The sequence below is a fragment of the Pollachius pollachius genome, assembly GCF_949987615.1.
Source record: "Pollachius pollachius genome assembly, chromosome: 12".
Taxonomy (NCBI): domain Eukaryota; kingdom Metazoa; phylum Chordata; class Actinopteri; order Gadiformes; family Gadidae; genus Pollachius; species Pollachius pollachius.
In genome coordinates, this window is record NC_136945.1 from 2,277,633 (window position 1) to 2,294,186 (window position 16,554).

At 41.7% G+C, this 16,554-nt stretch overlaps 1 protein-coding gene across 1 annotated transcript in view; it reads right to left on the minus strand.

Moving 5' to 3' along the window:
- Positions 1-651: 651 nt before the first annotated feature.
- The window catches only part of LOC307084290 (dihydropyridine-sensitive L-type skeletal muscle calcium channel subunit alpha-1-like), a gene marked incomplete at both ends in the record, with an annotated part of 50,966 nt that continues 35,063 nt past the window's right edge, over positions 652-16,554 (minus strand). The window contains 22 exons of the mRNA XM_079748614.1: positions 652-768; positions 2,375-2,488; positions 2,916-3,046; positions 3,199-3,300; positions 3,875-3,977; positions 4,063-4,159; positions 7,463-7,590; positions 7,708-7,867; positions 8,691-8,782; positions 8,875-8,940; positions 9,042-9,167; positions 9,273-9,299; positions 9,488-9,535; positions 10,246-10,329; positions 10,422-10,532; positions 11,119-11,277; positions 14,479-14,680; positions 15,200-15,346; positions 15,455-15,507; positions 15,630-15,737; positions 15,829-15,916; positions 16,027-16,133. Of these exons, the coding sequence (XP_079604740.1) occupies positions 652-768; positions 2,375-2,488; positions 2,916-3,046; positions 3,199-3,300; positions 3,875-3,977; positions 4,063-4,159; positions 7,463-7,590; positions 7,708-7,867; positions 8,691-8,782; positions 8,875-8,940; positions 9,042-9,167; positions 9,273-9,299; positions 9,488-9,535; positions 10,246-10,329; positions 10,422-10,532; positions 11,119-11,277; positions 14,479-14,680; positions 15,200-15,346; positions 15,455-15,507; positions 15,630-15,737; positions 15,829-15,916; positions 16,027-16,133 (2,370 nt within the window). The remainder of the gene's footprint in view (positions 769-2,374; positions 2,489-2,915; positions 3,047-3,198; positions 3,301-3,874; positions 3,978-4,062; positions 4,160-7,462; positions 7,591-7,707; positions 7,868-8,690; positions 8,783-8,874; positions 8,941-9,041; positions 9,168-9,272; positions 9,300-9,487; positions 9,536-10,245; positions 10,330-10,421; positions 10,533-11,118; positions 11,278-14,478; positions 14,681-15,199; positions 15,347-15,454; positions 15,508-15,629; positions 15,738-15,828; positions 15,917-16,026; positions 16,134-16,554) is intronic.

A 16,554-nucleotide genomic window follows, 5' to 3' on the forward strand; every position in this document is an offset into this window, starting at 1 on the left:
AATGCAGATCTGAATGAAGAAAAAAAAAATCTAGATGAAGAACTACACATTTTCATCAATCATTTCCATTCATTATTTACTCATAGTTTATTTACTGGGTGTATTTCTCCGGCTCTGTTGAGTTTTTCCACTAAACAAGCCTAAAAACGAGTACCTGTACAAGTTTGTATACCATTAACAAACCTCACAGTGCTGGGGAATTACATTAGATTTGGTTGTCTGTTCAATACAAATTGTGTTTTTCTTGGCACAAACATTATGGATTTTATATTTGTAGAACAAACTAAGTTCAACATGACTGTACAGGAGCATTTCTTGAAGAGCTCAAAACCAACCTGAATCAGGTATTTTGTCTTGAGATATTCTCAAAAGAATATATGACAATGAAATCTATCATGGAATAAAAAACCTCAACCGTTTTGTAAGTGAATCTTAAAATGGAAAACACTGAGGGCCTTACATTATCAATAAAAAACATTTGCTCATCATAAGGCTGATGCTTGATGAGGTAAAGCACCTTTGCCTGGAAGAGTCAGACTTGGCTCATTACGGTACCATGCTAGCTGCTGGGAATTAGAATCATTATAAAGTAAATATGATCACATTCAATAGATTGACTGTGCCCGAGTGTTACTCGGGCTGTGGATGTGGTTATTGTTGACTCTCCGACATCTGAAGGGGTCGTTGGTTGATTACTTGGTGGTTGTTGTCAGTCTCATTTTGTTTGGAGAAAAACCCAGCAGGCTCCCCAAACAGGCCTCCTTGGCGCTGGATTACAAGATACACAAAATATAAAAAGATAGTCAAATTAAATACATATTTTGAAGTTAGTTACTGTAACTTAAAGCTGTGTAGAAATAGCTGTTGTGAATGGCCCAAATGTTGAGTATATTCACACAGAGAATTGGTGACCTACTGCAAAGCTGAAATATAATTTGAAGTGCCAAGTTTTCACATTCATTGATAACAATGCTGCCATAATTTCGTTTGGGTTTTTATGTGACCTGTACTTGATTTTGGAACATTGAGAGAATTTGACTCAAAAGGATTGGAACAGCATCCTATCCTGGCTGTTACAACTAGGGCCTCTAGTTGTTAAAGGTCCCATGGCATGAAAATTTCCCTTTAGGAGGTTTTCTAACATTAATATGAGTTCCCCTAGCCTGTTTATGGTCCCCCAGTATCTAGAAATGGTGTTATGTGTAAAACGAGCACTGGGTATCCTGCTTCGCCTATGGAAAATGAAAGCTCAGACACTCTGATTTCGAATTTGGCCCCATACGTCGTCATAAGGGGCCAAATTACCTCCCCTTTATCTGCCTTTCCCGCCCAGAGAATTTGTACCGCCAATGAGACAATGAGCTACGACCGTGCGTGAGGTGTGTGAATACAGATACTGTAACGCAAGTGTTGTAGACTTCTTTGTTATTTGGATAACCGTTCTGCTATTGGTGTTATGGCACATAACACGTAGGGTTCTCTGACGTCTCTTGTATTTCCACAACGAGACTCGTAGTGGGGGTTATCTCAGCCATGGTTGAGAAGGAATTGGGGGAAAGGAACTTTGGCTTTGACTCCCTGAACTACTTGAACCGTGACATGGAGGAGAAAGGGATTGTTGCCCGCGATTGTCTCCATCCGGACTCCCGCTGCCCGCTGCCTGCAGCCAGCTGCCGCGAGGCACCGCCGCCTTAGCACTGCCCGCTGCCGAGGCGATGGTGCCTGGGCAGCGGGTAGCGGGGCCCCGGCGGGAGACAATCGTGGTCAACAATCGCGTGCAACAATCCCTTTCTCCTCCTTGTCACAGTTCAGTCTACTTCAGATTGATGTGGAAGTGGAAGAACCAGAGACGTCGGAGAACCCGACGCAGTCGTTTGAGATTCATAATATTGTCTGGCGGCGCACACAGCTTTTGGCCCTGATAATGTATAATATAATACTATGTATAATATGATATTATTTAGATATAGAGCTCCAGGACTCCCGCCGGAGCACCCGGAGTGTTCTAGAATATATACAGAACACGGCCAAAGGCTGTGTGCGCCTCACCATTGCGATACATCCACTGTAAACACGAGCGCATGGTACCGTGGCCGCAAGCTGCTCAGAGCCACACCCCCACCCTCCACCTTGACCCGCCTCTAAAAATCGGCATGTTTGTGGAAAGCTCAATGTGGGACTGGCTCGTAGTGTCTGTAATTCTGCACCAAGGCTGAATTTCTTGAAGGTCTTCAAGTACTGTATTAGGAGCCCACTAACAGCTGAATAAAAGCATTCATAAAGTAGCATGCCATGGGATCTTTAAACTGTAGTCTCAATAAGGATGTAGCTGACACGTTCTCTCTATCCGTGATCTATCTTTGAGCCAGCTCACCCTGAAGATGGCTCCTTCGTCCGTCTCGTTGAGCTCCTCCTCATTAAGCAGCAGCCCTGATATTGTTCTGGTGAGTTCTGGAGCAGCCTCCTCCTCTATGTTCCTTAGGCCAGCCTGGAGAAGTTAGCAGGACAAAGGGGGCAGAACAAGCGAAAAAATAAATGTTTAAAACCCTTCATTTAGATTAACAATTAAATAAAAGGTAAAAAGCATATACTTCAATTCAATTTCCAAAATAATTGGCAGCTTTGATAGGGAAACCTGTCAACTGTTTGTATGTGATTATATTTGCAAGTGACATAATGATGCCTAACAGTTATGAACAAAAGTTTGAAGTACTTCTTCACATGTGTCAATCAAATGTAAAGAAAGCAGCACATAAATCCTGTCCAAACCTAAGCACGTCCTCCAACAAGAACATACTGCCGAATGAGCCAAAGCCCAAAATAAATTGCCTCAGGGGACAATACAGAACATTCAATATAACTACATTGGGGTCGTCCACTTTTCCCTTGTGAATATGATAGTACCATCAACTGACCTGGATCTCATTTGATGCCTTTGTTTTGTCTGGTCGGAAGCCGTAGTACTCTTCCTGTCTCTTCTTCATCTTTCTAAAATAATCCTGAATCAGGAAGGTGGCGTAGAACTTGCCAACGGTGACCTCGTCGTCTGCAAGGACAAAACGTGGATCAGAAACGGCATTGGATGTAAACTACATTAGTAATTAGTAATCAGTAGTCCAAACTGTGCACATTATTTGAATAATGGATATTGCACATCATATAGGCAATTGTTGTTTAAGATGAATAATGAATGGTGACCTCCTATTGGTGGGATGACCTGATCCAAGAGCTTCATGCTGGTGCGTTTCCAGATCTTCTTGATGATGGCCCGTAGTTCCTCATTGGCTTGTTCAAAGTTACCTGGCAAATAGATTAGGGGTGTCTTAGGGGTGACCCCCAATCTTTGACAACTCTAATCTTCGATAGAAAAGTTGTCTATAATAGTAAAACCCTTGTGTTGGCAGAATTGTGTGAATGTAACAGCGGGACAGTCCATTTGGAGGATGAGTGTGCTAAATGAGTTACACCACAGCGTTGCGAGGATAGGGGTGCTAAATGGGAGATACCACAGTGTTGGGAGGATAGGGTTGCTAAATGGGTGATACCACAGCATTGGGAGGATAGGGGTATGATCTCATAGATGTATCATTAACAACGGTATACTATAGTCTATATAAGGCTAATAGTAGCCTGAATGGTAGCCTGAATGCCACAACACATGGCATTGTGAGAAGGTTGTTCAGATGGGGGGAGGGGGGGTAATAAGGTGGAGACGCTGCCTCACTAACTCACTAACAGCTGTGAGGAACCCTGATGAGCCAATTTAATAATCTCAAGTGTTTAAACCACGCAAAAATCACAATGTGGCATAATTGAGACACATAAATAAAGAAATACATCATATACTGTATGATTGGTCTATCAGTTGAACCACCTTCAGTCTTGATCTTCAGTGCAGTCCGGACCAATGCAAACAGCGTAGCATTGAAGGTGACCGTTCCATCACTGTTCAGAGGCATGTTCATGGAGACCAGTCTCTGGAGATACAGTTTCAGTACAATTAATAACGTTTCAAATGGGTTACAAGTCTTTTGCACAACATTAGACTTTCTAGGCCTTCACCTTGCAGGCAATCCGATGTGGACAGAATTTGCCAAAGCCCAGAGGAGGAGGGATCCTCCGCAGCAAGGTGACCACATCAAGGTGCTTTATCCGTCCCCTGCAGACATAACCATTAGCAGGTCAGAGTGTGGACATGTCCTGTCTCATAAACAAACTGGGCTGTGGAAAGGCATTACTAGTGAACTGCAGCCTCCCGCAGGTCATGCGTTCTGAGCCGTGGAGTAAAAGAGAAAATCGTGGAGAAAATCACGCAGTTATCGATGATCCTCATGTGCATATAACAATGGCTAATTAAGTTCCAGTATTATAAAGTATCACAACCTTTAAAAAAAAAGTTTTACTTTTTGTGGTGTGAGAACAGAAATGTGCAACAAACTGGTCAAAGGAAACCAGAACCCCCGACTACTGAGCTGATCCATTACTTCAGTCTGTGTGAAATGACCCAGTCAATGAGCTCTCCAAACCCTACATTGTTTAACTGATTAATAAATATCACACACAGTAAGTAGGTTTATTTAACAACTGGACATGATCAGTAATCAATACATAAGAGTTTACTCCTTTGGTTTACATGTCATAACATGTCATTCTGTTGCTTAAACCTAACTGTGGAGTCTGTGGATGATGGCTGTTCGAAAGCAGCATCAACTTCCCAAGTCAGACTGGTAAGACTCTTGGGCTGGGTACGGCTGCATACCTGTTATATTGAGTAATCAACATGCACAGGTTAAACCAGTGCCACACAGCATTGGACATAGTTACACTAACAAACTATGTGTTGCCTAAATCTAACCATTCTGCAAACGGAAAACAAAAAGAGTTATTATAGAGATGATTCAGGAGACAAACCCTGGACTCCTGGGGGAAAGTGTTAATCCACCACCTCCTCCCTACGTGTACTGTGTTGCTATTTATAGTGTGTCCCCTGACCTCCTAAAGCCTTCCCTGCAGCAGGATTTCTGGCAGAAAGGGCGGTCTGGCATAAAGCCCTGAAGGCAAACTTATCCCATGTGACAAGACAGAGTAGTGAGTAGTCAAGTTCACCAAACTATTTTTTTTTAAAGGAGACATATTATGGTGTTTTCCAAACAAGTAAACATAGCATTTGAGTTACAGAAAACGTGTTTTTAAAGCTGTTTGCTGGAAATAGCTTTTAGGAAAAAAAATCTTGCCTACCGCTATTCCCCTCTGTTTCAGTCCCTTCAGAATGTGCTGTTTCTGGTGTCTGTAGCTTTAATGCAAATGAGCTGCTGCCCATTGACCAATGAGCTGTCAGACTGAACCACAGCATGGAGGAGAAGGGATTGTTGCCATTTGCGGACTTCTGGAGCTCTATATCTATATAATATAATATAATAATAATATTATATATGGGCATTTATATAATATTTTTAATAATATATAATATATATAATATAAGTCCTCCGGGGATAGCTCGGCGGCAGTCCGGCAGCTCAGCTCCAGGAGTACAATCCCTTTCTCCTCCATGTCTCCTCCTCCGGACTGCCGCCGAAGCCTCGGTGGCAGTCCGGCAGCTCCGGCGGGGGGAGCTCGGCGGCGGTCCGGCAGAGAAAGGGATTGTACTCCCGGAGCTGAGCTGCCGGGCTGCCGCCGAGTTCCCCCCGCCGGAGCTGCTCGTCCGCTGGTCCACAAAATCGTAGCTATGCTCTGGAGGGGAGTGGGGAAGTGGGAGGTAATATTTAAATGTGCCCCCTTCCTACGTAGGAGGGGCCGACGAAACTGACTCGCTCGTTTGGTAACTGTAGGCGGGGTACTTTCAGAAATGCATATGTCACTCAAAAAATCATACGTACTGACTTTTTTTAAAGTTTGTATGCGTGTGGGAGCACCAGAGAACCAAAACAACTCCCCAAATCCCAGGAAAAGTGTTGTTTTCATAATATGTCCCCTTAAAACAATTAATGAAATGCCACAAACAGTGATGACATTCATTTAACAAACAAACCAATCCAAAACCTGACACATCCAGTCTATATGGGACATGATTGACACATTTTCTCTTTAGACAGTTGCTGAGGCCGTCAAGCTTCCCAGCATTACCTGAGGATGGAGCTGACCTCTTCTTCTGTACATTATGCCCTGCCAAGGACAGCAGTCCCACATGGCACACCGGAGGCAGCTGGAGCCAATGACCTGGCTGCTCTTTGGGCCAGCTTACCACTGTAGTGGACCGGTCTCTAAACCCCTCTAGGCTCTGTACTGAGCTCTCTCTGTGGACGGGGGCTGCTGCCATGGGTCAATGTTATCAACGACTTTGATGATGAACATGCGTTTGTCAATATTTTTAATTGACGCATGCGTTTTATTTGTTTTCTATTTATTTCCATAAAAGTAATCTGTCTAAAAAAGTAACAGTCTGGGCCAACTCTCCGTTGATTGCCACTATTTGGATGCTGAGCTTGTTGCTATGTTCACCTTATCACAAGATTATGTCTGTTATTTATTTAAGCATATGTCTTTTTTGCGTGGGGAATATCATAACGGTTGAATAATTGTGATCAATATTGTAATATGTAAAATTTCCAAAAAAAAAAAATCTAAAAATAACTAGACCTATGTTACATCATTTGTTGAGTTGTGTATTAACATTATCCCCATGGTTTCCAACAATTTTCAAACCCAGAGAAATGGCGTCATATGACCTTTAGCCGCTTACTTCTAGATGAGACCTATTTAATTAAAATATTAAATAAACCAAGACTTATCAATGTTATTTATAACCCCTACCCTTACCCTTGTCCTCTTGTTAAAATGCATTGTTGGTAATAAGAGTGGAGTGTGCCGTAAATAGTAATTCATCATGGCACTTGAGTATTGTTCTCTTTTCGGGAGTCCTATTTGGGCATGGTACTGGTTAATCAGCAATAAGAGGGGCAGCTCATGCAGATTTGGAGGTGAGGTAGATCATGAGCAGTTACTGAACAAACCTCTTTGAACAGTGCAGTGCTTTGCTTCACATTGTTGGAGGGAGAGACTAGTGAGGCAACCAAGAGAGAACCAAGGCTAAGGTTCAGCAGTAAGACCACCGCCGGAAGACCTTGTATGATCCTCCGGATCTTATGACCTACCCTTATCTCACTTCTTAGATTTTCAACAATACTCTGTTTGGCGGTGGATTTTACCCCCTCGGTTTTACACAGGCAAGGCAGTGAAATTGCCGGGCGTGCCAAGCCGCGACCGAACCGGCTTGGCAGTGTAAAATGGCCTAGTGATGCATCCACCACTGATGCAATATTTGACATAAGTCGCTACAGAAGATAAGTCACAAAGTCGGCTTCGTCACATTCCAACTCGGACGACTCACTGCGCTGCACCACAGGAAACACACAGAATACCTTCTACATTTGTCACACATTGAAGCTCTCTCCAACACACTTACGTGGCCTCAGGGTCGTATTCTGCCCAGATCTTCTTGAACTCATCCAGGTGTTGGGGTCCAAGTATCGACCAATCACGTGTCAAGTAATCAAAGTTGTCCATAATAACAGCCACAAATAGGTTGATGATCTGTACAGAGGAAATTAAACAAATAGAAGCTGCATTCAGTTCTATACATGCATGCATGACATACAGATGTATCTCTGCATCAACATGTGTGTTCTGGGCTTGTTTGAATTTATTTACCAGGAAAGCACATAGCATGTAGAAACTCATGAAATATATGATGGCAAAGTTGGCTCCGCAGGTGTTCTCCTCCCCCGGTAGGTAGTCTGACTTGGGGTCGCACCTCTTCCCATACATGCAGGCCAACATGACCTCGTGCCAGGCCTCCCCAGTGGCACACCTGCAAAGAGACAGGGGTCATGGATGTTGTGATGTGTGAATGTGAAATTTATTATTTGTATACTTTGTTGAATAGATGGCTGGAAATAAGAAAACAAGGGAAAAAAAGTTTTGTTTTAGTAATTAGACCAAACTGAGGCTTTTTAATGATAACTGTGCTATGTGACAATAGTTTTAGTTGTTTTATTATGTTTCGTCCTCCCCTTGGTATCCCCTTGTCTTCTGCCCCATCCTTTGTATGTCTTCATACACCAGTGTATTGTATTCATATCATCGTTTGTTCATGGTTTGTCTTGAAGAATATAGTGAAGATCTTTTAGATGTAACTTTTACAATTGAGTCAGTGTCTGCATTTGCGTACAGTAATGAAGTGTATATTGTACTTTGACAGTATGGACAGATATTATTTTGAATGAATGGAAATGTAAAAAGAGATGCCTAATCATTAGATCGTGGAGATTGAAATAGTTGGAAAACGGATGCTTATAAGTTTCCTGAAGAAGTAAAGACATTTCTAAAGTCCTCCATAGCTTGAAGTGATCTACTTTCCAAGTGTGCAACAAACATCTTGTCCTGATCTCCGCACTTGGGTCCTGGTCCAATTCAACCAGCTTACCTTAATTCATGGAACCCAATACAGGGTGAAACCTGGACTGGGTTTGTTTCCTACCCTGAGTTGTAGCTTCATGCGTAGCCACACAAGAGATCCATCGCAGCGGTTAGCACTTTGTGGCTCAGCCACTTATTGCAGGTTTATCTTAAGAATTATATACATGTGGTTACCTTATAAGACGTTTAATAACAAACAATAATAGTCCACCTACCTAAACAGTAGTAGCACAGCTTGTGGGAATGTCTGGAAGTTGTTATTCCTGTTGATATATGTGCCATCTACCAAGGCAATTTTCCCAAATATCTATTCAAATTGAGATAAAGCAGTAGAATCAGATGGAGCTTTCTTCTGTCTTTGTGTACATGTTTGGGTGTGTCTCTCCAATGTACATATACCTGCATTCCAACCACAGCATAGATGAAGAACAGCATCAGAATGAGCAAGGCTACGTAGGGCAATGCCTGAAACACAGCCAGTGAAACGCATAGTTAGCAACAATAATAATATGTATAAAAAAGAGAAGCTACAAAGCATGTTTAGTGATTCACAGTGGGTTTCCTACCTGGAAAGACTTGATGAAGGTCCACAGCAGGTTCCGTATGCCCTCAGAGCGATTGAGCAACTTAACGAGACGCATGACGCGGAACAGTCTGAAGAAAGTGATGGACACACTCATGTTCTCCTTGGACTTGACAGAAGGAAAAAGCCCAATCATATCAATGAATACAGAGTCCAAAAACAACTTTGCTCTCATTATTCAATGGAAAGATTGTCATGATAAAACAAAACTTACTGCAATTGCCTGCATTGGATCCACTTCCTACAAAATATATACATTTTACAATAATACATTGTGATAGCACATTTAGAATGTATATTATGCATATTACATTGTTGTGACCTATAATCCTTCAAAAATCAGCATTACATAATGGATTAAATATGCTATCGTCAGTAGCTTGATAAACATTAAAACTTGGTAGTATTATAAGTATGCTATCCCATTACCGTACAGCCGTGGAGGCAGTAAAGCCCTCCCGAAGAAGCTAGCGCTGCCTGGGGAGAGGAAAACAAACAGAAGTACGGTTATCAGCACAAGGCTGTGGGGATGGCTGGAGGTGGAGGTGTATATCACTGCCTCTAAAACATCTTGATTTCTGTGTACACAAAAGAGAGGGTAGACATATGTGACCCCCCAACACAGACTAGTGATCAGCCGGCCAAGTTTAGCCTACGACACTAAATCAAATACTTTAGATAACCTTAGATAACCATTCTGTATTCAAAACGCCTGGGCATGCATTCACAGCTTATATGGCCCACTCACCCCTGGGGTACAATGAGAGAGGCTGATTTTACATAATATACTAGGGTCACCAAATAGTTCTAGGGCCACAGAATACTGCCTGGAGAATAACCTCAGAACTCTGAGATTACATTTGGAGTCCTTGGAATTGAGCAAACTTCAGAAACAGACAGTTTATACAGTGTTGGTATTACTGATAATCCGCCTTAGCTCCATGTCTCATTGTGTCTTAGAATACCACAAACCTTTGGTCATACCTCTCGATCGCCCACATCAGAGCTATCAATATCTTATCTTACTATAATAAACGCACGTTATTTATTGTCGATATATAATGTACTTCTTGGACTAATAGTATAGATAGCCTACAATCCTACAAAGTCTTTCATGACACCAATGTTGCTCATAACCTTTACCACAGAACTTCATGTATTGATTGAAATAATGAAATGATCCTCACATCAACCTCACTGAGGGTCACGTCCACCACGCTGCCAATCACGATCACAAAGTCAAAAACGTTCCAAGGGTCTCCAAAATAACCCTGTTAGAATATGCAGGAGGAAGAGAGAATGTACTACTAAAATATCTTTCTGTTGTTGATGTTCTAATTTAGTCTATGATTGTGTGACTGACCTTGGCTTTGAAGGCCATTAGTTTAAGGATCATTTCCACGGTAAAGAGAACAGTGAAGATCACATTCAGCATGTCTGACAGATGGGTCACATGTTCCGACTGGTTACAATGCTGGGATTCAAGGAAAATAAATAGAATGATTAGTTCCGTTCATCAGCAATGCATCAAACAAAGGGCTCAAAATTAATGAGTGATTTAAAATGAAGCTAATCATGATGATATAAAAATGTCCATCAACACATTTCAAAAAAGTAACATTTAGCAAAGTGTCTGAGTAGTTTATTTTCATGACCACGTCTGACTCAGGTTTAAGGTATAACGCCACGGTGTGTGGTGCATTTCATATACAACGTCATTATTATGCTCAGACACAACGGTACTTATAGTACTTAAGTATCACAAGCGTCTGTCGCTATGCACCCCCTCCAAATCAAATAGATATATAGCGGTATATATATATATATTATATATTTTACTTTTGTCTCATCATAGCTTATTCCGGATCATATTAGCTCTGTTTTCTTATCATATTACCTTAGGCTAAATCCTTTTGCCTCATCAAGCTACTCCTTTTGTGATACTGCAGTTAGGATAAACTTTAATAAAAGAAATTTGGTTTCAGAATCTGGCAGAAATGACTCAATAATTCACATTAGAAGACGTAAAATACAGAGTGATAGAACAAAAGATGGCCTACCTGTGTTCCCAGGCACATGGTGTTGAGCATAATCAGGAGGAACATGAGGTACTCAAAGTAGCAGGAGGTGACGATGTACCAGACCTGGTACTGGTAAGGGTTCTTGGGAATGTAGCAGCGCAGCGGGCGCGCCTTCAGCGCGTACTGCACACACTGGCGCTGGAGGAAGGAGAGCCAGGTGGTCACCACCATGTGTTTCGTTCAGGCAGTTTAGACGTCTCAGGCCAACAATGCATTGAAACTTTTATTGCATTCAAGCCACATACTTTTATTCATGAGATTATTGTACTTTGAAGTGTTTGCACACTGCCCCAACGAACACTACACCCAACTTCAGAATGTAAGCCAACTCAGTTTGACTTCGCAATAAGAAACTTCATCCGACAAAAACAACGGGTATGGAATACCGGCCCGATGTTGTGTGCCTGCAACAATGTTTAAAAGTAGGGCCATAAATAAATAACATTATTTGAACTTGAATATGGGCTAGGGTGCACGGATAGAGTAGTAGAAGAGAAGTCTTTACCGCCCTGAGTGGCCATTCGGATTGCAGACAGTAGTAGACTTTATCATGTGACAAAAACACATTAACTGTCCCCAGAAAAAGTTTGATATGCAACTGATATTACACCACAACTCTTATGGGCGTAGAATAGAATCTAGAAATATCCCGAAAATGATACCTTTGGATTCTTAAACTTTTGTTCACCCTTGACAACTGGTTTATCTAATATAAAGGATCCAAATTACGTTAACATCAGTCTCAAAGACGATATTGTCCACAAAGCCAGCACAGCCATCATTAAGCCCCTGTACAAAGGAGTTAGGATGGATTTTTAAAATTGTATTTGCCGTGCAGGAAAACCGAATACTACATCTTTGTTATGACTCCAGAACTTTTAGTCTGGCAGATTAGTCAACAAATCGTTCACTCTATAATACAAGCATCAAACTTGGCAGAAATATTCTTCGGAACCCACTAATTCCCAAAAGGCTGGAATTAGTGGCTGCCATGTTCCAAGATGGCCACCATTGAAAGCCATTAGACTTGGTATTTGACTTGGATTGAGATTTGATAAGAACATTTTGATGATCTTGGTATCAAAACATAGGTAAAAGGGTCTGATCTTTCCAATTCTGCAATAAAAAGTTCAAAAATGTGTTACATTGTGAAGATAGATGGCAATGAAAAAAAAATAATGCCTTTTTTTGTGAGGGAAAACAAATGTTGGTTTGGCTACTTCAGCAAAGGAAGGAGGGCTAAATAAGTTTTTCTTTTTACTCACACCAGTCTTCCCAACTTAAAGAAGTATGGGCCTCTTCATTTTCATCTCTAAAGTAGTATTCATAAGTACCATATGAAATATATGACTCTGCTATACCTGAAGAAGCCACACCAGCTTCCACAAGAGCCCCTGTCCACCCACTGCCTTTGAGCAAGGTACCAAGAGATCTCAATGCATTCATCTCTATGTGGACGGAGCCCACCAAATATAATGACAAATCTCTGCTCGCCATAAAGGTCAGGCCAATGCCATTGCACCTGTTTGGCAGGTGCATAGATTGGCTTGTCTGCTGTTATGACAGGGACCTGATCTGGATTCAGGTATGCAATAGCATCTCTGACTCTGTCCATGGGATGTTTAACTGTTGCAACTGAATGAGCTTCATCCCGAAGATGCGGCAAAAGTGATGTAATGCTTACTTCAAACTGTTAACCTCTCTTTTCTCTGCATGATAGCCAGACCAGGTGATGTTGAACTCATCATCTAGTGTCTGTCTGAGGCTAACTCGCTCAAGCCACATTTGTTTGTCAACATGATACTTGGCAAAGAATCGTGTGTTACATTGCCCTTGGGAGGACAGGGATTCTTCTTTGTGAATAAAGCAGTTCTGGAACTTTCCTAACCTTGTTGTTCCTAATTTGAATGGGCTCTCGAACTTCACCTTGATTTCCTGATGATGGATGCTGAAAGATAGAGATACTTGTACCATGGAATGAAGTAGTTGCAGTTGTTGATGATGGGTTATGGTCAATGTTATCCATTGCAGCTGTGGAAAAGAGGCCTTTTCTCAGAATGGGGGGACAAACCAACCCTTGTTCAAGATATCTATTCACAACTGCATCTCCCAACTGTGCTAAAATGTCAAGTACTCTTTCATATGCGATGCTGCGACCATGGTCATGAAGCATCTCTGCAAGGTTTTTTGCCTGCGCAATATTTTGGCAGCTGTGGCAAAAACAAGAGCATCAAAGTAGTTAAATGTTTCAGACAAGACTGGGCCAACATCTTTTTTAAAAGCCATAAGAAAATTTCTTCCTTTCTTGTATGCTTCAAGCCCAGGAATCCATGCCAAAAGGTGGTCTTTCAGTCTAGTTGAGTTTACATCTGGGATGTCTGTCACGAATTGCCATTTCAGTGAGTTGAAATACAACAGGCTCGTCACTGTTGTTTCTGGTCTCAGTTACATAAGTAAGTAGCTCTGAGAACACGTCGGAGTGCTTCCTTTTCTAGATTCACACCATTTGTGTCTTTGTTCTTTGCTAACTGATATGCCCTCTCTCTATTGTGTAGGGCTGCTAAACAGGAGCAATGGTACTTCAACTCCTGGGCCACAACATCTCCACTGCTCAATATAGCCAGGAGTTTACTATCATTAAGGTTACGGGCACATTCGTTGAGCCTGTCATTCAGTTGCATGGCCTGTCGTAGTTCGGACATGGGTTCCATCATCTCACACAAGAAACACTTCTGCAATTGAAGCACAGTCCTGCGCATTTTTGAGCGCCCCTCACCAGGGTCAATCTGGATGGAAGCTGTCCTTTTTCTTGTACGCTCAAGCTTGCTATTATTGAACATCAGACGACAGCTTTGGATATATTTTGCACAGTTTCTTCTCAGTGTTTCCTCAATGCCCCCCCAATGCCCTACATGAATAATGAGTAGGAGGAGACTTCAACTCTTCCTTTATATCTGTCTGACAAAGGCAACACTTTCTCCAGTCAATTTGAGATGTGGGCTTTTCTCAATAAGTAGGGTCTAGGCATTATTCATGCCGAATTTGGTGCTTGTATCGCAAAGTGAACGATTGTCCTAAAATATGGACTTAATCTGCCGGACTATTTGAGGCAAAACGGATTCAAGATCAGCTGGTTCTTGATCAGACCAGAGTAAGGCCTACCACAAAGGGATCATCATGGAAGGGTCCAGAAGAAACACACACACACACACACACACACACACACACACACACACACACACACACACACACACACACACACACACACACACACACACACACACACACACACACACACACACACACACACACACACACCCCTTCCCCACCACAGCCCACCTGGTTCTTGTCCAGCTCACAGTTCTTGTACTCCTGTTCCCCCTGCTCCTGGAAGGTGACGATGACAAAGCCCACGAAGATGTTCATCATGAAGAAGGCGATCAGGATGATATAGATGATGAAGAAGATGGAGATGGCCACCCGGTTATTGTACACTGGGCCGGTGTCCTCCAGGTTAGAATCAATGGCCTTGTACAGAATCCTGGAGAAACAATAAAACACATGACATAGTAAACACACATTTACACCCATGGAGAAATATCATATCTAATTCAAGGACCTGTCCTGCTCTATTTGCCCTCTGTACAGTTATATAATGATTGTCTTATTATGTATTCTTCTGAACAATGGCAACACTTTATCAAATTTCTAATAGAAAATGCAGGGTGGTCAATAGTTTCATTCCATCCAGACAGCCTTAATATAAAGAGGCGTGTTTAGTGATAAATAAAAGGGCATTAATGAGGTGAGGAGTTGACCCAAACTGAAGGACACATTTCAAGCATTTAAAAAAATATTGAAATACGCCCAATCTATATATTTCAGGGGACTTTTATTTAAAAATGCCACATTTATTTTGTAATGCCACATCTCCATCCGGTATATTCAATGAGTAGGGCGTGGTTTACTTTAAATTTTGATTAGAACCAGAAAATATTGTTTACACACACCACAATATACTGTAACGTGTACTGTACATTAAACAAAGAATGGTACTGACTTTGGCCACCCCTCAAAGGTGGAGATAGTGAATAGAGCCAACATCCCATTCAGGATGTTGTCAAAGTTGAGCTCTGAGTTGACCCAGTTCCTCTTTCTGATCTCCATCTCATGTAGGGCTCCCTCTTCGTATCTAACGTACCAGCCTCTGTGAAGTAGAGCCCCAAGTTGTGTCAGTTTAATAAAATATGATTTAATGGTATATAAGATAATATTAACTCTCGACAAAGCAGATGCAGTTTCTGTGTGCACCTACTTGCATGTGAACTCAGTTAACTGGTCAGGATCTGTGCATGAATAGAACTTTCCCTACAATGGCCATTCACCATTTTGAACAGGGATACAAAATCTGTTAATTACAGACCTATCAAACAGTCATTAAAAAGTTGAGCTAGAGGTGACCCAGTCATTAGCTGGATAAAGAAGCTCACCTTGAAGAGCTGCACTCCAATGCAGGCGAACATGAAGTCAAGCAGCATGGTAACAAGGACAATGTTTCCAATGGTCTTAATGGCCACAAAGACACACTGCACCACATGCTGTGGAGGAAGGGTTGTGAGAACAGATAAGATCCATGATCTGCTATTAGAACAAGGTGAACAAACGCAAACAATGTGAATGTACACTTACCTTGAGTCCCTTGGCTCTGTTTATGGCCCTCAGAGGTCTAAGTACCCTCAACACTCTGAGGATTTTAACCACAGAAATGGCACTTGATCTATATAGGACAAGCACAAAAACATTACTTAAATATGTAGCTTGAGTCACTTGTCAAATCGTGACAACAACACAATTTTGCGGTGTCAACAATCTGTCGGCCAAACTTACTCCATGCCCATTGACAGAAGGGAGACACTGACGACGAGTAAGTCCAGGATGTTAAAAGAGTTTCTGCAGAAGGAGCCTTGATGTAGAATGGCTCCATATGTGGTCATCTAAAAGAGAAAAATGGGCACTTAAAACCTACCCCATTCTGTACGTCACTTTTGCTTAATATCCCCTTCCATCAAATACATTTGGTAAAGGACTAACCGAGATCACATGGCCCTAACCCCCTTTTGCCGTTCAACTTTAGATTATTTCACTTTGTGGAATCTTTGTGCCAAAGCATCTCTCACACAACATAGCATAGCATACCGTTAACATAGCACTTATTAACCATGTTTTATTAATGAGAAGTTCTTTACTAGCTGAAGGCTTTTAAATTGATGTTTCTAATTATTTCATCATTAACTAAAACAGGGATTCAATGGATTTCCTTCGTTTCCGATCCAAAAAGTCTGTTTGTTAAAACAGAAATAATGTATTATGGCACACAGTATGTACTAGGGATGCACAAAGGTTTGTAGGCACTGT